This window comes from Salmo salar, chromosome 11 (genome assembly GCF_965601325.2).
Source record: "Salmo salar chromosome 11, fSalSal1, whole genome shotgun sequence".
Classification (NCBI taxonomy): Eukaryota; Metazoa; Chordata; class Actinopteri; order Salmoniformes; family Salmonidae; genus Salmo; species Salmo salar.
The window spans coordinates 89264475-89286319 of NC_138301.1; the positions used below are offsets into that span (position 1 = coordinate 89264475).

At 42.2% G+C, this 21845-nt stretch overlaps 1 protein-coding gene across 2 annotated transcripts in view; it reads right to left on the minus strand.

The window, feature by feature from the left end:
• The window catches only part of LOC106563143 (erbin), a 138158-nt gene that overhangs the window by 19926 nt on the left and 96387 nt on the right, over positions 1-21845 (minus strand). For both annotated transcript variants that reach the window (XM_014128408.3, XM_014128409.3), the window contains exons 8-15: positions 15289-15352; positions 15004-15078; positions 13900-14044; positions 12972-13044; positions 6318-6447; positions 6004-6119; positions 4139-4208; positions 1283-1382 (exon numbers count right to left, since the gene is read on the minus strand). In XM_014128408.3, the coding sequence (XP_013983883.2) occupies positions 1283-1382; positions 4139-4208; positions 6004-6119; positions 6318-6447; positions 12972-13044; positions 13900-14044; positions 15004-15078; positions 15289-15352 (773 nt within the window). The remainder of the gene's footprint in view (positions 1-1282; positions 1383-4138; positions 4209-6003; positions 6120-6317; positions 6448-12971; positions 13045-13899; positions 14045-15003; positions 15079-15288; positions 15353-21845) is intronic.

Below are 21845 nucleotides of genomic sequence, written 5' to 3' on the forward strand. Positions count from 1 at the left end.
ATAATATCTAACTTGTAGCATCCTCGACCGACTGGAGGTCAAAGAGAGCAGGCTGGCTAACTGATGTAAAAGTACACCTAGTGCCCAAGAGGGAGGGTTAACGGATAGTGTTTCTACACGGTCCTCCTCCTCCTCAGAGTGGGCCGTGACTGACATTGATGGTGGCCCAGTTCTATTCGATTGATGAAAGTATTCGGAGGGGAAACATGGCATTCGTGTATCTAAAATCATACTATATAGATCTTGAGCCGCACGCGCATCAACCACCTTGCAACTCCCTGGCTATTTATAGATTTAATATATACATATATATATACACTGTACCAGTCAAACGTTTGGACACACCTACTCATTCAATGGTTTCTCTTTATTTTTTACTATTTTATACATTGCAGAATAATAGTGAAGATATCAAACTATGAAATAACACATAAGGAATCATGTAGTAACCAAAAAAGTGTTTAACAAATGAAAATATATTTTATATTTGAGATTCTTCAAAGTAGCCACCCTTTGCCTTGATGACAGCTTTGCACACTCTTGGCATTCTCTCAACCAGGACAGGAACAAAGGGACAATGTATCCAAGACCCCTTGATAAAGTTGCTTGGATTCCAAATCTTAGTTGTTGACCAATAGCATTACTGTTGAGTTAACTTCCAATCAGATATCAGACCTACAGGATGTCATCACACCAGAACCTACCCAGAGATGTTAGACAATGGAGGATGGCAAGAGCAACACAGAAGGCCGATTTTCTGAGAAGACAATAAAACCTTTTCAATAGAGTGTAAAGAGTCACTTTGGGTGCTGGGCCACCCTACACAGTATAATAAAATAATGATTACAATCAAACCTTCTGTTTGATTTATAAAAGTTGTGTATCTTAGTTTCATTATTCAATGTCTTGCGGGGCTTGATGTGAGTACTTCAATTTATCACTGGAGAACAATATTTTCTTCGTTGGTTTTTAAATTAGCAGCATATTTACAGTATTTTCACGAGATTCAAATCTTCCTGCAACTTCACCAGACAGCCGCTGTGTCAGATTCTGTGGTCATTTGATCCGACTGCTATTCGTTGTGCTGAAAATCAGATATTGCCTCTATTGAGCTTGAAAAGGGCTTGGATTTTATACGGGGCTCCCTTAATACTTTCTTTGGGGGGGGGACACCCCTGGTCTAGGTTGTCTAGTGTAGGATGTATTGTAAAAGCGAACAGAGCCTAGCCCACAGATAATAAGCCTTAGTATTAGTCTAAGACTCGGTTTGTCTAGTACTCACAGTCCTCCGTCCTGGTCTGCTGGGGGAACATATAGTTGGTGAGAACCGTCTTGTGGGTCTCTTGATCCTCCTCCTTCTGCAGAGGGATGAGGGGCTTCGACTGTGGACGGAGGGGAGAGAGAAAGAGACAATATAAGACAGTGCTATAATAGTAAATGTCGAATATCCTTATGGCTCTATGAAAACTGTCAGGAAAATGCAATTCCTTGCCAAGTAATAGTTTGTCAAATAAGCAAGGGATAGGACAGTCATAGGAATCTTTTATGGATATGTATTCACTGGGGTTGTCACTAGTTACCACAGCCACAAAGTAAAAAACAAATAGTAGCATTTTAAGGTTAGGCATACAATTAGCGGTGTGGTTAAGGTTAGGTTTAAAATCACAATTTAAGAGAAATTGTAGAAATAGACGGGATTCATGATTTTGTGGCTGTGGTAACTAGTAACAAACATTCACTGGTGGAAATCATCGATTTCATTTGGTTTCCAAACCTACTAAAGGCTTTGGACAGTAACATTAGGAGATGATCAGAGCTGTATTTCTTTGGAGGAGGTCTAGTGTGGCAGGAGTAGGGCTGGGCAATGTATCAAATTAATTTGAATGTATGTTTTTACATGATATTCCAAATGCCTATATCTCAAGAATCAAGTCATTTTTTGTTTTTATGAGCCTTTATGTCTGCTAGTTCTCGTGTTGTCTTTTTGGTCTCGTCTTCTTCTGTGCTGTTTGCACCTTCCCATTTACACCAGAGATTTGTATATAATGACGAGATGCTCATGTCGCCGCAGTATGTGAGCGGAGCTGGAGTGGATCGTGCCCAATTTGACTGGAGCGTGGAGCGGAGTGAGATTCCCAAAGGCTGGAGTGTCAGCCTTCTCGCCCTCTCCAACTTCACTCCAGTAGCGCTCCCGTCACGAGCTCAGGGCATGTCCGGCCCAGCATGCATTTGTAGTCTACTTGTCTGCTGCTATAGCCCCTTGCTTTAGCTACTGTCATGGAGTTAATAAATGTTTTCATAACGAAACTGATAAAAAAAAACTGGTGCTAAATCAAGGTGACTTGAGGACCAAGAGCAAGAGAGGGAGGCAAAAGAGGGAGTGTGGTGATATAGTGTCCACAACTAAAGAATCAGTGAAATCTGAAAGTATCCCAAAAGCATGATTGTGTACTTACTAGATGCACATGCTAAAAGAAAGGAACAAGGTGGGTAGATAACTAAGTGTGTCATTGCAGCAAAGTATTTAAAAAAACGTTTCATTCAGAATCTTGTTTCTTATGGTCAGAGTCTTTAGGTAACTTTTGGCAAACTCCAAGCGGGCTGTCATGTGCTTTTTATTGAGGAGTGGCTTCCATCTGGCCACTACAATAAAGGCCTGATTGGTAGAGTGTTGCAGAGATGGGAGAACCTTCCAGAAGGACAACCAACTCTACAGAGAAACTCTGAAGCTCTGTCAGAGTGACCATCGGGTTCTTGGTCACCTCCCTGACCAAGTCCCTTCTCCCCAGATTGCCCAGTTTGGCCGTGGTTCCAAACTTCTTCCATTTAAGAATGATGGAGGCCACTATGTTCTTGGGGACCTTCAATGCTGCAGAAATGTTTTGGTACCCTTCCCCAGATCTGTGCCTCAGCACAATCCTGTCTTGGAGCTCTACGGACAATGCCTTTAACTTCATGGCTTGGTTTTTGCTCTGACATGTACTGTTAACTATGGGACCTTATATAGACATGTGTGTGCCTTTCCAAATCATGTCCAATCAATTGAATTTACCACTGGTGGACTCCAATAAAGTTGTAGAAACATCTCAAGGATGATCAATGTAAACCGGATGCACCTGAGCTCAATTTAAAAAGTCTCATAGCAAAGGGTCTGAATACTTATGTAAATAAGTTCTGTTTTGAATTTTTAATGCATTTGCAAGAAATCCTAAAAACCTGTTTTCGCTTTGTCATTATGGGGTACTGTGTGTAGATTGATGAGGAAAAAAGTAATTTAAACTAGTTCAGAATAAGGCTGTAACGTAACAAAATGTGGAAAAAGGGAAGGGGTCTGAATACTTTCTGAATGCACTGGAAGCCACAACCAAAACATGCTTGTTTTGTTTTAAGAGAGCGCTTCTCCCTCTCTGGTCAAATCTTCTCAGCACAGCGAATGGTCAGCGGCTTTCAGTGTTCAGCTTTGGAGAAAGGCTGTCTGTGCCATATGGTGTGTCTGCAGGATTAGACGCCATGGAAGTGTTTTATTACGTTTAATCTGAGTTTTGGCGGGTTGTACTGTGTCAAATGGGATTAGTCCATGGCTGGCTGTCGGGAGCTGCGGGTTGCACCACTATACTTGGGTCACTCATTTTCTTGCCCCAGAAAATGACCACCAATCCCCATGCTTTCCACAATGACCACCATCGTGTGTGAGGTAACAGTGGGTAAAGCTATCAATGCCTCCGTCAGCATTGGCTGATTGTTAGGCCTAAATAATCACAAGATCTGGAGTTACTGTAGGGGTTTGACATGGTTTTATTACGGCGTTTGAGAAGTAGAGCGACATGGAAGTGCACTGGCTCCCACACGTTAGAGAACATCTCAGAGACCACGTGTGTGTGTGTGTGTGTGTGTGTGTGTGTGTGTGTGTGTGTGTGTCAGACATTCAATTACAGATCTCCCTTCCACTCATCATATTCTCATGACACTGCAGGGAGGCTTTTGAAACAAGAGGGTCAATACAACAAGCACCTTGATGGTCCATACAAACAATGAACAGAGATTTCCCCACGAGTAAAGAAATAAGCCTATACGGAATACAGTACGAAGCACTGAAAGCCCCATAGTGGAAGTGAAAGCCAAGAGGCTGTGTACACACCTGGTTCTCAGACAGCCACATAGCAGTCATCTGGTTGAGCTTGGTGAAGCTGTAGGGAAGATTCCTCAACCTGGAGACACAGAGAAAGTATTACAGTTAAAAGTCACCCTGCACATTACCGACCTGAGAAAGATATGGGACAGATATCAACTGACAACGAAAAGCACTATTTAGAGAATAGGGTGTAATATTACATATCCATAATAACTTAACTTAAACCACACTTCATTTTACAGATACTGCTGTCCGATATTAATAATGGCCCAAATCTTTAAGTGCTATTGTCTAACGTCTACAGGATAACTTTTTAAAGTGCACAGAGAATCAGATAGACTATCCTCTTATGTTTGTTGTGTAGTAAAAATGTTCCAGTAAGATTTTTATTTGTTTCTTCCTGTGAAGCACATTGAGTTGCATTCCATGTCTGAAATATGCTGTATAAATAAAGCTTGATTTGATTACATCTTGAACAGGTAGGAAACAGGTGCTGTGTCAAATGTGTCTCCAAGGCCAAAGTGGGAACGAGAAATAAGTGGTCCCGGGGTAATAAACAGGTCTCTTTCTCGCTGTAGAAACTGGAGGATAGGAACTAATTTACAGCAGGTTACAGGGTTACTGCTGAGTCATGGTAAAATCTATTTAGTGCTGCTGGCAGTGAGAGGACTGGAGCGGCTAGTGCGTCTGTGGCCATGCCTGGAAAAACACCTGGAAATAACCCCTATTCCTTCCTGATGGAGGTTTTGTGAGTGTCTGAAATCAATCCACTCAATCTTCCTGGTCCAAACGTTATCTTCCTGGTTCAAGGCTTTAACTCCTGTATCATTATTCACCAATGATTTACTTCCAGGGTCTCCGGGAATTTGGGTAAGTGTGTGCAAAGTGGAGGAATGCATTCTGATTATTTTTCTCCATTGTTGACACACAGCCTGTGTGTGTGTTTTTTCAGCGCCTTATATAATCCACTTTGGTGGCGGACGCAGCAAACAGAGATTGCTCTGGTGCCAGCGCTTGTTCCAATAAGCTGGATGGACATGTTTTACAAGGCACCATGTGGCAACAGTAGAGTGGCTTTGCACAATAACGGGAGCAGCTGGTAGACCGGTACCCATTTTAACTACTGTGTTAAACTAGTGTGTCGTCTGTTCAAGTGCTCCAATGAAACCCTCTGAGAACACCAGAACCAATGGGAAAAGTTAGGGGAGATCAAATTGATTTGCGTGATGTTCACAGCAATACATAAGCAAAAGTTGCCGTAATGCATTGTGTCGTCAAGTTCCACGGATGAAAGATTGGGTTAACGTGATGCTGTGAAGTTTGGGCTTTTGCCATGGTACCACATATGGATGTTCAACCATTTGTTTTATTCATAAACATCTCCATTTCAGCTGCATGTGAACTAGGCTAAGTAAAGTAAATACTGTGTGTGGAAATGTGTAGCCTCTCCTGCAGAGTCTGACTCTTCATTCAACTCTGACAAATGTGCTGCCTCCATCCCACTAGTACTACAGATTCATTTGCACTACAGTCATATTTTCAACAATGCCTACACCCATGTTTTATGTGATTAATGTTCCCCCATCTTAGCTGGGATAAGGACTGTAGCGGGTTGAGATGGTGGTGACGAGGTGGTGACGAGATGGTGGTGACGAGGGCCCAAACAGGAGTACAGGGGGGATGTGACATGGGAGAGTTGCGCCGAACCTGGATAAGACTGCGTGATGAAGAATGACAGACTTTCTAAATAAAAGAGGCCACATCAACTCTGGTCTCCTGCCTATCTGGCTGCTTTCCAGATTGCATCGACAATCTGACTGGACTGCCACCCGGTTGAGACGGGAGGAGTAGAGACAGGAGGCTACACTCACTTGTTGTCACTGAGGTTGATGACCTTGAGCTTGGTCATGTCTCCCATCTCCTCGGGCAGAGACTCCAGCTTGTTGGAGTGCAGGAACAACACGGTGGCATTCTTCCAGCTGCCCATCTGAGTGATGTGCAGATAAGAGGGATAGGACATAGAGGGATAGGACATCAGCACACAGCTGGGGCCAGACACGATAAGTTGATGTGAAACACACACACAATTGATGTTTTGTACATAAGCTCACAGCACAGCGTACACATAATGACACAAACACACACCGACACTCGTAAACACACTGCGTGGGACTCCAATGCTCACCTCTGGAGGCAGCTGTGTGAGGAAGTTGTGGTCAGCGGCGAAGGTGCGTATGCTGACACACTGTCCGATGGAGGAGGGCAGAGCCTCAATCTCGTTAAAACTACAGTCCAGCTCATCCAGGGCTGCCAGCCTACAGAGGTGGAACAAGAGGAGGAAGAAGAAACAGAGGGAAAGGAGGAGGACAGGCAGAGGACGAGGAGAAGAGAAAATAGGTGTTTAGTGTGGACAGGGCTTTGGTTGATTTATTAATTCTAGAGGTATTTTATCACGAGGGACACGAGACAGCTTTATACCATAGTGAGGGAAGTCCTATAAAATGTATTTTTCCTGCTCGAACTAGCCAACAGTCCTTGGAATCTTTATCCCCTGTCAAAAGTCCTATTTCTGACTGACTCAGCTACCATAACTATCTAGGACTGCACTACACGGCATATGACCCTTCATGAAAAAAAAAGAGTGTACGATTATTCTGTGACTGGAAGACTCGCTGGAGAAGAGGTTCCTCTATTTCCAAAACTCTTCCATACTGTATCTGGTTCTCATGAATATGCAAGCTAGCATACACTGAATATATCTGGTGTTTTTATTCCAGCATTAATACAAAAAAGACATACTGCGTCTGCGGATAGATGTTTCACATGTGAAATTTTAACTGGAGTTGAGCCAGAGGAGCCTCTGCTGAGGCCCCAACAGCCGGATGTTCCGGTTCTTGAGGGGAAATGGAAAGAGAGCCTGTGACGCGACTTCCACTTTTGGACGTTTTCAAGGCGACACTCAATCTTAACTCTTCCTCCACATTAACTGGATGAACAGTGCAGAAGAGAACCACAAAAGTTTTTGTTTCCTTCTCATCAAGACCAGTATGTGGGGGGGGGGGAGATCTAGTTTCAGACGTTTATTATACGCAAGCTACATTAGATTAAGCCAGAGTAAGCACATGCAACCAAAAACATTGCAATGCAACCAGCAGTTTCATTTTGGCAGCACTGTGCACCCAAAATAATCTCTCTCAGATAATAATTGTTGTAATAAGGTTTCGCGGTACCATTGTTTCCGAGTGCCCTAAAGGGAAATAAGGTGCAGATTCGTTAGCGTCATGGTTGCACCAATACTACAGAGAAAACAGCTTGCTTCTAGCCCAAACAGGTCAAAGGATCTGATCCATATTAACAAATAAAAATCTTTCTATTAAAACCACATTTTACATTCATAAACCATGTCGTGGGCCACTCTAAAACCACTTGCACGCCGCTAACCAAAATCGTGATTTTACACAATGTAGAAACTTATATTGCACAAATGACTTCGTAATTTCAATGACAGGTATTCTCATCAACATTTGAGCTTTTATAATAAACTGAAGTATTTACAGTGTTACATATTAATTTCTAGAGCACAACATGTTCTTCAAAAGTAGCTAGACTTCATATAGGCTATCTCAAATCAATAAAACATTTTTTTTTTTTGCTACTAACTACAATTTGGGAGCACCGGTGAGACCAATGAAAAACGTTAATTTAGAAACCTGGTCACAGGTAGACCAGAAGGCATTGCAGGGGCGCTGCATTCAAATCAAATAATTGTATGTGTCATATGCTTCGTAAACAACAGGTTTAGACTAACAGTGAAATGCTTACTTACAGGCCCTTCCCAACAATGCAGAGAAAATTGAAATGGAAAAAAATACTCCAAAAATAATGACAAGTAATACACAATGAGTAAATATAACTTGGGTATATACACGGGGTACCAGTACCGAGTCGATGTGCAGGGGTACGAGGTATTTGAGGTAGATGTACATACACAGTACCAGTCAAAAGTTTGGACACACCTACTCATTCAAGGTTTTTTCTACATTTTTATTATTTTCTACATTGTAGAATAATAGTGAAGACATCAAAACTGCCAAGTGTGCAAAGCTGTCATCAAGGCAAAGGGTGGCTACTTTGAAGAATATCAAATATATTTAGATTTGTTCAACACTTTTTTGGTTACTACATGATTCCATATGTGTTATTTCATAGTTAGTTTAACAATGTAGAAAATAGTACAAATAAAGAAAAACCCTGGAATGAGTAGGTGTGTCCAAACTTTTGACTGGTACTGTAGCTAGGGGTATAGTGACAAGGCAACAGGATAGATAAACAGTAGCAGCAGCGTATGAGTCAAAAAAGGGTCAACGCAGACAGACTGGGTAGCTATTTGTTTAACTATTTAGTAGTCGTACGGCTTGTGGGAAGAAGCTGTTCAGGTTCCTGTTGGTTCAAGTCTTTGTGTATTTATGCCGCTTACCACGCGGTAGCAGAGAGAACAGTCACTTGGGTGGCTGGAGTTCCTGGTATAGAGGTCTGGTATTGAGGTCATGGATTTTTATTTATTTGTATATTTAACCTTTATTTAACTAAGCAAGTCAGTTAAGAATAAATTCTCATTTACAATGACGGTCTAGGAACAGTGGGGGGGGGGGGGGCAGAACGACAGATTTTTACTTTGACAGCTCGGTGATTCGATCGAGACATTTCGGTTACTGGCCCAACGCTCTAACCACAAGGCTAACTGCCGTCCCGATGGCAGGGAACTCGGCCCCATTGATGTTCTCCGCCTTGCGGTCGGATACCAAGCAGTTGCCATACCAAGTGGTGATGCAGCCAGTCAATATGCTCTCAATGGTGCATCTGTAGAACTTTTTGAGGATCTGATGGCCCATGCCAAAAACCCTTTCAGCCTCTTGAGGGGGAAGAAGTGTTGTCGTGCCTTCTTCACGACTGTGTTGGTGTGTGTGGACCATGTTAATTCCTTAATGATGTGGACACCGAGGAATTTGAAGCTCTCGACCTGCTCATCCCTCTGTTTCCTGTAGTCCACGATCAGTTCCTTTGTCTTGCTGACGTTGAGGGAAATGTTGTCCTGGCCCCACAATGCCAGGTCACCGACCTCCTCCCTATAGGCTGCCTCATCATCGTCAGTGATCAGGCCTACAACCAGTATGTCGTCAGGAAACTTAATAATAGTGTTAAGTGAACAGGGAGTACAGAAGGGGACTAAGCATGCACCCCTGAGCGACCCCCCCCCCGTGTTGAGGGTCAGCGTGGCGGATGTGTTGCTGCCTACCCTCACCACCTGGGGGCGGCCCATCAGGAAGTCCAGGATCCAGTTGCTGATGGAGGTGTTTAGTCCCAGGGTCCTGAGCTTAGTGATGAGCTTTGAGGGCACTATGGTGTTGAACACTGAGCTGTAGTCAATGAACAGCATTCTCACACAGGTGTTCCTCTTGTCCAGGTGGGAGAGGGCAGTGTGGAGTCCAATAGAGATTGCGTTATATGTGGATCTGTTGGGGCGGTATGCGAATTGGAGTGGGTCCGGGGTGTCTAGGATGATGGTGTTGATGTGAGCCATGACCAGCCTTTGCAAGCATTTCATGGCTACAGATGTGAGTGCTACGGGGCGAAAGTCATTTAGACAGGTTACCTTGGCGCTCTTGGGGACTGCTTGACACATGAACGTATTAAAGACTGGGTCAGGGAGAGGTTGAAAATGTCAGCGAACAGCTGGTCAGCGCATGCTCTGAGTACGTGTCCTGCTGCAGCTGACCCTGTGCCTCAGTATGTGTGTGTACGCGTGTGCGTGCATGCATGGGTTGGGAAAAGGCAGACGACAAATCTCCATTTCGCAGAAAAACGGACAATAAAGCTCTATTGAAAACAGAGACGCTAGGAGAAAAGGCTGCATACGCAGCTGGGGATTTCTGCGCTATGAAAAATGTAAATGCATGTTTTTCTAAAGTCAAAGTGAGATGGACCTGCTGCTTGCTGGCCAGTCACCAAAGGCTGTGGGATAAAAATAGCTGATAGAGGAGAACAACTTGTGTTCTAGTACTATTATTCTCCATATTCTCTATGTAGTGGTTCCCAAACTTTTAATAGTCCTGTACCCCTTCAAACATTCAACCTCCAGCTGTGAACCCCCTCTAGCACCAGGGTCAGCGCACTCTCAAATGTTTTTTTGCCATCATTGTAAGCCTGCCACACACACACACTATACAATACATTTATTAAAACATAAGAATCAGTGTGAGTTTTTGTCACAACCCGGCTTGTGGGAAGTGAAAGACCTCTTATAGGACCAGGGCACAAATAATAATATAATAATAATCAATAATTTTGCACTTTATTTAGCCATCTTACATATAAAACCTTATTTGTTCATCAAAAATGGTGAATAACTCACCACAGGTTAATGAGAATGGTGTGCTTGAAAGGATGTGCATAACTCTGCAATGTTGGGTTGTATTGGAGAGAGTCTCAGTCTTAAATCATTTTCCACACAGTCTGTGCCTGTATTTAGTTTTCATGCTATTGAAGGCCGAGAATCCACTCTCACATGGGTATGTGGTTGCAAAAGGCATCAGTATCTTAACAGTGCGATTTGCCAAGAAACTCTGAGCGCAGCCCTATCCAGAAATCTGGCAGTGGCTTCTGATTAAATTACATTTTCACAGAACCACTTGTTGCAATTTAGATGAGGCTCTCTTGTTCAGATATCAGTAAGTGGACTGGAGGCAGGGCATGAAAGGGATAATGAATCCAGTTGTTTGTGTCGTCCGTTTTGGGAAATTACCTGCGTAGTTGCACACCCAGCTCACTCAGATGCTTCGCTATATCACATTTGACATTGTCCGTCAGCTTGAGTTAGGGAGTAACTGCTTGCACACGCGTTACCACTCCACTATGTCTCCCTGTCATGGCTTTTGCATCATCAGTACAGACATCAACACATCTTGACCACCAAAGTCCATTTGATGTCACAAAGCTGTCCAGTACTTTAAAAATATCCTCTCACGTTGTCCTGGTTTCCAGTGGTTTGCGAAAGAGGATGTCTTCCTTAAATGACCGCCCATCAACGCAACGGACATATACCAGGAGCTGTGCCAGGCCCGACACGTCTGTCATCCAGCTGTAACGCATAATATTTACTGGCTTGTACGCGAAGCAGTAATTGTTTCAAAACATCTCCTGCCATGACAGTGATGCGTCGTGAAACAGTGTTGTTTGATGAAGAAATTGTCTGTATAATTTTTGGGGCCTTTTCCCCCAGCGTTGTCCCAGCCATATCTGCAGCAGCAGGAAGAATGAAGTCCTCCACAATAGTATGAGGCTTGCCTGTCTTAGCCACTCGGTAGCTCATCATAAAAGACGCTTCTAGCGCCTTCTTATTAATGGTATCTCTTGCTTTTATACATGTCTTACTACTGGAAAGTCGTCTTTATTCTTGCTCAGAAAACTCATGTGGCTTATTTTTCAAATTGTCATGTTTCATTTCTAAATGTCTGCTCAAGAGTGAAGGTTTCCCGCGAGAGAGTAAACGTTAATGTTATTGGATGTTAATTATTTGACTAGGCTACCTGTATTTGACATTGTATTGTTATTTCGCTGAACAATAGATGGTTTCATTTAATTTTTGGCAGTGAAACGAGACTACTCAGGCGAGAAAAGTACCTCATCCAAATGTATAGCCCCATTGGAAAATATAAATATACTGTTTGAAAATGTGAAGAAAAAAAAACAATTATATTAATAATTGTATTTTTTACAATGTGAATCACATTTGTATTTGGCGTACCCCCGACGGCATTGCGCATACCCCGGTTTGGGAATACCTGCTCTATAGCAACCGAGTAAAGAGAGGAATCTGATTCCGCTGCTCAGAAGTCAAGACCAGGGACAAACAAGAGTGTAGGACATCGAACACAACTCAAGATCTAAAGCAAATTGAATGAAATACAAGACTAAATGCATTTAATCAGTATGCATTACAATCCTGGTCTGGGATTAAACCACGGTTCCCCTTGCAATCACATATTTATAATCCCGCCAAGAAACTTTTCCTAATCCCGGACCAGGAAATACAAACTAACATACAGGGTAATTGGCAATGTTGGGAAACAAAAACGGACCAGAATGGGAAAAAGAGAAAAGAACAATGTCAAAAATAAAACAGAAAAATTATAAACCAAGTTGCCAATTTAGCACTGTAGATCTTTAAATGCAAGTTTGCTACCACACATACTATGTTGATGGATTAAAAAGTAATTGGTCTTTGTTGCTCCATACAGATGATCGCGTCTATAGTCAGAGTTCAAGTCTTACATTGGTAAATTAGAATGTGCGGCTTTTCCTTTTCTTCCACAGAGGTCAAATCTAAACTTGGTCAAGACCTGCCTGTATTGACTTCCGTGTCACCAGGAAACAGCAGTCAACTGCCAACAACTGGCCTAACCTGTCGTAAGTAGTTGAGTATTGGCGAAGCAGACTTAAACGGCGGCTTTAATCTGTCAATACGGTTTTAGGATGTTCCTGGGGTCAGGGATTACCATGGAACCCATCTACAATAGAGCAGTCAGGATTAGTTCACTCACCTAAATCATTAGGACTAACGCCTCAACCACTACAATCACTGACAACCGTGAATCGTCTCATATCTGGCACATGTGTAGAATGAGGTCGATGGGACAAAGGGCTTAGGTCAATTAATCAAACCTAGCCCTATATTGGTGTACTGTACTGCAGCGTTCTGTGATATGATTGGATGAGGATCAATGTGAACCAATCAGGATGGGTTTGGTTGTTTTAAAACTATGGCTGTAGTAGTACTCACCCTCCGACAGAGTCGGGCAGATACATGAGCTGGTTCTCATCCACTTTCAGGGCGGTTAGTTTCTTCAGGGAGCCTGAGAGGGAGGGAGGGAGGGAGGGAGGGAGGGAGGGAGGGAGGGAGGGAGGGAGGGAGGGAGGGAGGGAGGGAGGGAGGGAGGGAAGGAAGGAAGGAGGAAGAGGAGGGAGGGGAGGAAGAAAGAGAAGAGGGGTAGAGAGAGTGAATAAGAGGGCGGTAGGATGAGAGAGATAAAGATACATAATACATTAGGTAACTGCACACTGCTACAGTGCACACACACAAATCGATTCTGATTCTCAGCTGGATCACCAAAAGAGTATGCATTACAGTAATGCAACAGATTAATAATTAATACCACCAACAATACTGTAACTGGCTTTACGGCCATCGCTTGGGGCTTAATAAATTGCTAACTGAATCCAGCTGTACGCATTTGCGTCATTTTATTTAATGGGAAAGCAGAGTATCTCTCATCAGAATGACAGCTGAATGCTTAGACATATAATTCCAAGAGGGCTGCCATAAACACATATCCCCGTAAAATGTTATCAGATATTTAGATGTTCAATCCATATCACCGTATAAATGTAAAAATGGTGGATGGAACAGAAAATTGCTTTGGTGAAGAATCCTGCTTCTGGAAGTCCACTTCTTCAATATGCATCCAGGTGAGTCATTCATTCCAGAATGAGATTGAATTAAAGCCAATATTCCTCTTCCCCCAGAATAACAACCAACGACGTTCATTAGACACAAATCAACAACGGCTTGGCAGAGGCCCCATGTCTGGTCACTGGGCTTCATCATACAGCCTTTATCATGAGGTAAAGAGTTGGGCACTGTTTGTGTATTCATGCTGGTCTATCTGTTGGTCTGTGGGTATATACGGTCTGTGTGTGTAGCCACTCACCTATGGATCCGGGCAGCTGTGTGAGTGCGTTGTTAGAGAGCAGCAGGTCCTGCAGGCTCTCACAGCCACAGATCTGCTCGTCCACCATCTCCAGGTTGTTCTTGGACACGTCCAGGTAGGACAGCTGCTTCAGAGTGCCCAGCCGCTGGAGAACACAAACATGCGTGAGTACACACACACACACACACACACACACACACACACACACACACACACACACACACACACACACACAGCTATGTCTTACAATACTTGGGGGCTTTAGGGGACCAAATATTGATTCCCATTATCCCTAACCCTGAAGCCTAAAATAGAAAAATGTCCTCACTTCAAATAATTTTTGTTGGTTTACTATTCTTGTGAGGACTTCTGGTAGTCACAAGTATAGTCAAACGTGTAAACACAAACAAACAGATCGACAAAAGTACAACCTAATATGAGCCTGCTTTCACGGAAACGAACGAAAGACAAAAAGGAAAGGAGAAAGAATGGTCTGGCTGCTGTGTTTTGAGGAGCGTTTGGTTTCTTAATTAAACAGTCATTTCAATGTCATTATAACAAACACTAGCGCAATGAAATGCAGTGTACATCGCAGCGTTCCTAGGCATGGTTTATGAGGCATTCTTTAATAATGTTCTACAGTGAGGCCAGGCAGTATTCAGTAATCCTAATCCAGGGACAGCCTGTGATTACAGGGTTGCTGTCGAAATGCTTGCGGTGCGCTAATGTTTTAATTATGACCTATTTACCAAACAAGCTGGCAATTTCCATGAGCGAAAGAGAGCGAGAGGCATTACGCAACACGTGCTGATGACGATGAACCACAGCAAAACACAATCGTTTGGATCACACAATGACGTCGAACCAACAGATTAATTGGTCTGTGGATTCGTCATTAGCGACAGGAATCTTATGACGCTGGACAGGGAGCAAAACGTCTGTAATAATATCGTACTGTTGGCTTGAACAGTTTTGAGTTCACACACAGTTTGTGTCTCTGGGGAATGTTTTACCACCATACTGTAGGTGGGACAGGACAGACGGTGTGAAAGTGCACAGGAAGAATAAGCCTGTGGGGAGTTGAATAGCAATTTATCATCTTACCCCTGGTAGGAACGTCAGTCTGTTTCCATCCATCCACAGCTCTTTGATTCCAGTGAGCTGCTCCAATACCTCAGGCTGGGGGTAGGGGTGAGAAAGGGAAAGAGAGTGGGGAGAGGCAGTGAGAGAAAGAGTGGATTGAGAGAAAGAGTGGGAAGAGCGAGAGACACAGAGAGAGGGACAGAAAGGGAGAGAAAAATGAGAGCTCATTTCATTTACAACCACTCAGGAAGCCAATGACTTTCGAGTACTGAGGTTCAGCCGAGGGCAGGACAGAGAGACACTCACCACTTCGGTGAACTCATTACTCCCCAAGTCCAGCCTCTCCAACTGGGTGAGCTTGTGCATGCTTCTGCAGAGAGAGAGAGGGAGAGAGAGAAAGAGATTGATGTTGAGCTAAGGAGCTGGGAATAGTCAACCACAACAGCAGCATCAAAGGATTACCCTGCCATTCTGCAGGGTTACTTAGAAATCTTTTTTTTTTTTTGATTTGGAGCCATCTCCGTACAGAGATCGAACAAAACACACATAGAAAATGAATGACGAGTTAATTATTGAGTATTATGCGTGTATGCACAGTGCCTATAAAAAGTCTACACACCCAACATTTATTTACATTTTGCTGCCTTAAAATTAAATCTAAAAAAGGGATTAAATAAATAAAAAATCCCTACAGATCTACACAACCTACTCCACATTTTCAAAGTGAAAGAATGTCATAGAAAATGTTTATGACTGACATAATTGGATAAATCTCCATCCCCCTGAGATAATTGGCGGAAGCACCTTTGGCAGCCATTACAGCTGTGAATCATTTGGTTCTACCAACTTTGCACAACTCTTAGGGCAACATACATCCATCATTTATGTCAAAATTGCTCAAGCACATTACATTAGGTTGGGAATCATTGACGGACAGCAATATTTAAACCTCGTCTCTGATTTTCAATCATATTTAAGTCAGGATTGAGAGTAGACCACTCAACACCTCTTGGTGTGTTCTTGGCATTCAAATGTGTAGAATTGTCTTGCTGAAAAATTCAACTATCCCAGGGTTAGGTTTTCAGAAAACTGAGGCAGGTTTTCCTCAAACTCCTTTCATATTACTTTTGATCCTGACAAACTCCCCAGTCCCTGCCGATGACAAGCATACCCATAACATGGTGCTGCCAACACGATACTTGAAAATGAAATAGGGTTTCACTCCGTGTTGTGGGATTTGACCCAACCCTGTAGTTTAGGCAAAAACGTTAAATTATTTGCTGTGTTGTCCTGCAGTATTACTTAACAGCCTTGTTGCAAACAGAATGGAGAATTTGGATTGGATTTATTTTTTATTATTATCATTTTTTAAACACAGGCTTCTTTCTTTTCACTTTGTCATAAAGGCCAGTAACGGAGTGAATGCAATGTTGTTGAATCTTGAGTATTTCCAAGTATCATGGTGGCAGCATCATGTTATGGGTAAGCGAGGTCAGTACAGGTGCATCAAAGCTGGGAACGAGACTGAAAAACAGCTTCTATCCCAAGGCCATCAGACTGTTAAATAGCCATCACTAGCACATTAGAGGCTGTTGCCCTATATACATAGACTTGAAATGACTGGGCACTTTAATAATCTTCACATATTTTGCATTACTCATCTCATATGTATATACTGTATTCTATACTATTGTATCTTAGTCTATGCCGCTCGGACATTGCTCAAATAGTTATATATTCTTAATTCCATTATTCTACTTTAGATTGTGTGCATTTTTAGATATTACTGCACTGTTGGAGATAGAAACACAAGCATTTCACTACACCCACAATAACATCTGCTGTATGTGACAAATATAATTTGATGCTTGTCATCGGGAGGGACTGGGGATCAAAAGAAATATGTTAGCATCAAAATAAATATGAAAGGAGCAAAGTCCAGGTAAAGACACACCAGAATGGTTTTCCAAGAGATGTTGAGTGTTCCTGAGTGGTCTAGTCTCAGTCCTGACCTAAAACTGCTTTAAAAGAATATTGATGTCAATCAATTATTACCAAGCAAATGTAATGAGCTTGAGCAAATTGACAAAAACAATGGATATACACAGAGTATACAAAACATTAGGAACACCTGCGGTTTCAATAACAGACTTACCAGGTGAAAGTTATGCCTTATTGATGTCACTTGTTAACTCTACTTCAAATCAGTGTAGATGAAGGGGAGAAGACAGGCAAGACAAGTATTTTTAAGCCAATGGAGACATGGATTGTGTATGTGTATGGTCCACCACCCAAACAAAATCCAGCCAACTTGACAACTGTGGGAAGCATTGGAGTCAACATGGGCCAGCATCCCTGTGAAACACTGTCGACACCTTGTAGAGTCCATGCCCCAACGAATTGAGGCTGTTCTGAGGGCAAAAGTGGTGCAACTCAATATTAGGAAGGTGTTCCTAATGTGTTATGCGCTCAATGTATGTTCCCCTAAAAATTCTGCAAAGTTGGTCAAATCTGATTCCCAGCTGCCAAAGGTGCTACCACCAAGTATTAACTCCAATTATTTCATTTTTATTTGTAATTTTTTTGTGGAAAATATTAATTCACTTTGAAAATGTGGAGTAGGTTGTGTAGCTCTGTATGGGAAAAAAATATAATTTAATCCTTTTTAATTTCTTAGGGCTGGGCCCCTTTTTTCTCCACTTCCTGTCTGAATGACGTGCCCAAAGTAAACTGCCTATAGCTCAGGCCTTGAAGCCTGGATATGCATATAATTGGTACCATTGGAAAGAAAACACTTTGAAGTTTGTAGAAACATTAAAATAATGTAGGAGAATATAACAACAGATATGGAAGGAGAAAATCCAAAACCAACAAGATTTTTTTTTTTTTTGAGACCATCCTCTTAGAAATGCAAGAGTAAGGTCATATTGAAAATTAGCTCCCTGGATGCAATTCTATGGCTTCAAGGTTTCAGGCTTGTAACTTCAAAAACAAATAAGAAATATCAGTTATAGCAGAAGGACACAGTCTTGGAAATGTGTGTTTGCGTGCGACATGAAGACATGACGCACCTGCTAAAATCGGTTTCCTATTGAACATAGTTCTTTCCGTAAGAAATATTATAGTTTAATTACATTTTAGGGTATCTGAGGAGTAAATAGAAACATATTTTGACTTGTTGAAACAAAGTTTAGGGGTAGATTTTCAGATTCCTTTCTCTGCATGTTGAAAGAGTGGGTTACTGAAATCGATGGCGCCAACTAAATGGACTTTTTGGGATATAAAGGATTTTATCTAACAAAACGTGTTATAGCTGGGACCCTTTGGATGAAAAATCAGAGGAAGATTTTCAAAAAGTATGTGAATATTTAATCGTTATTTGTGAATGCGTGAAACGTGCCGGTGGAAAAATATTTTGATGTGGGGCGCCGTCCTCAAACAATCGCATGGCATCTTTTCACAGTAATAGCTACTGTAAATTGGACAGCGCAGTTAGAATAACAAGAATTTAAGCTTTCAGCCGATATAAGACACATGTACATAAATGTTTAAAATCCATAATATTTATGATTATTTATTTGAATTGCGCGCCCTCCAGTTTCCCCGGAAGTTGTCCCGCTAGCTGCAGCAAAATGTGAAAAAAAAGTTAAAGGGTTGTAGACTTTCTATATGCACTGTATGTTAGTGATGTGCGGGTTGACTCATAACCCACAGTCCCTGCGGTTATATCAGTGGGGTGGGCGGGTCTAGGTTCATGAAATAATGTATGGGTTAAGGGTGGGCTGGTTGAATACCATAAACAAAATCCATGAATGTATCATTCTTGCGTAAGTTCTAACTACAAACTACATTGAGGTTCTCTTTCATTCTTTTAGGTTATCTGGCATTAGTGCCTAAGCCTAAGCTTTAGGGCCTAACTGTACACGTGCCAAATAGCCTTCACGCCAATCACCAAATGCTTTTGGGAACCAAAGAGGCAAAAAAGACAATGTCAGAGTTTAATTCAATAAGAGAAAAGCTGTGAAATGAAGAGCTGAAAATAAAGAGAAGGGAGGGCCAGAAAAGTAATGTTTAGGAAAGATTTGGTGAAGTGGTAAAAGAGGATGATAGCAGTGCCAACTACTGTATGTTAAGTGTGATGATTGTGAGGCGCTATACAAATTCAACAGTCACATGACGGGGACTTCAAATAGGCCTATGGCACGTCAAGGGGACTGTAGCCGACTGTACCGATGGGTTAAATGGATACGGAAATCTGGACACTGACTGTAGGTCTATAACCTCTTACATAGCCTTAATATGAACTCCTGCAGAATAAAGCATTACTTGCGGTAAAATGAATGATACACCAAATGTAGGCAAAATGTTCTCTCTGGAACAAGAGTGGAGAAATATGATTTTCTTCCAGCATCTTAAGAGAACACAAATGTGCAGTAATATACCGTCTGTAGAGGTGCTATCTTTATCAACCTCATAAAAGCTGATCGCATGTCAGCCACATAAATTATGCACCCAAGCTGAACTGAAATCTAATCAAAAACATTGGTCGTTTTCAGAGCTTTCTATTTCCTTACAACCTGTTAAACATTTTGCACAGAAAATCTTTGCCGTTTTATAATAAAACATTTTTTTTTTGCTTTTGTATTTTTCTCCTCAATCCCTAAACGTCATTGCACCATGAAAGAAGCAGAGATGACAGAGAACTTCACCGATGTCAACTAGATTGAAGCACTCATTCTATCGATTTATGACGGCCTGGTGAGCAAGGGTTTATTTAGTCTTCTAGGGCAACATATGATGACAGAAGAGGAGCTGCATGCATCTAATTATACAAATTATAAAGCAGAAACATATCTAAAATCAGGCAAAAATAAACCCTGCACCCCCTGTCAAAAAAAACTAAAATATTCTGCCGTCTGACAGTAGCTTACAATGCATTTTCTATAATAGCGGGTTAGGGTCGGGCCTCAGGTTTTCACTTTATCACATAGTTGGTCGGCTGCGGATGGATTATTAGCAATTCCTGACGGGGGCAGGTAAAACAACAGCTGACTCGCACACTACTACTGTATGTGCCTGCTCGCTGCATACTCATCCATTTACAGTGCATTTGGAAAGTATTCAGAGCCCTTGACTTTTTCCACATTTTGTTACTTTACAGCCTTATTCTAAAATGGATGAAATTGTTGATTTTTTTCTCAATCTACACACAATAGCCCATAATGACAAAGCAAAAAAAGGTTTTTGAAATTGCAAATGTATTTATAAAAAACAACTGATATCACATTTACATAAGTCTTCATACCCTTTACTCAGTACGTTGTTGAAGCACCTTTGACAGTGATTACAGCCTCGAGTCTTCTTGGGTATGACGCTAGTAGCTTGGCACACCTGTAATTTGGGAGTTTCTTCTATTCTTCTCTGCAAATCCTCTCAAACTCTGTCAGGTTGGATGGGAAGCATTGCTGCACAGCTATTTTCAGGTCTTTAAAGAGATGTTCGATCGGGTTCAAGTCCGGGCTCTGGCTCACACTCACAAACCTTTACAGATGCACAATCGAGAGCATCCTGTCGGGCTGTATCACCGCCTGGTACGGCAGCTGCTCCGCCCATAACTGGAAGGCTCTCCAGAGGGTAGTGAGGTCTGCACAACGCATCACCGGGTGCAAACTACCTGCCCTCCAGGACACCTACACCACCCGATGTCACAGGAAGGCCAAAAAGATCATCAAGGACAACAACCACCCGAGCCACTGCCTGTTCACCCCGCTATCATCCAGAAGGCGAGGTCAGTACAGGTGCATCAAAGCGGGGACCGAGAGACTGAAAAACAGCTTCTATCTCAAGGCCATCAGACTGTTAAACAGCCATCACTAACAATGAGTGGCTGCTGCCAACATACTGACTCAACTCCACCCACTTTAATAATGGTAAAATTGATGTAATCAATTTATATCACTAGCCACTTTATATTATATAATGTTTACTTACCCTACATTACTCATCTCTTATGTATATACTGTACGCTATACCATCTACTGTATCTTGCCATCTGATGTAATTAAATGTATCACTAGCCACTTTAAACAATGCCACTTTATATAATGTTCTCATACCCTACATTGCTCATCTCATATGTATATACTGTACACTATACCATCTACTGCATCTTGATGTAATGTATCACTAGCCACTTTAAACAATGTCACTTCATATAATGTTTTCATACCCTGCATTGCTCATCTCATATGTATATACTGTACACTATACCATCTACTGCATCTTGCCTATGCCGTTCGGCCATCACTCATTTATATATTTGTATGTACATATTCGTATTCATTCCTTTACACTTGTGTGTATAAGGTAGTTGTTGTGAAATTGTTAGGTTATATTACTTGTTAGATATTACTGCATGGTCGGAACTAGAAGCACAAGCATTTCGCTACACTTGCATTAACACCTGCTAACCATGTGTATGTGACAAATAAATTTGATTTGATTTGGCTGGGCCACTCAAGGACATTCAGAGACTTGTCCCGAAGCCACTCCTGCATTGTCCTGTTGGAAGGTGAACCTTCACCTCAGTCTGAGGTTCTGAGCGCTCTGGAGCAGGTTTTCATCAAGGATTGCTCCGTTCATCTTTGCCTCGATCATGACTAGTCTCCCAGTTCCTGCCGCTGAAAAACATCCCCACAGCATGATGCTGCCACCACCACCACTGTCATGTGCCTTTTACAGAGGAGTGGCTTTCATCTGGCCACTCCACCATGAAGGCTTGATTGGTGGAGTGCTGCAGAGATGGTTGCCCTTCTGGAAGGTTCTCAGAATCTCCACAGAGGAACTCTGAGGATCTGTAAGAG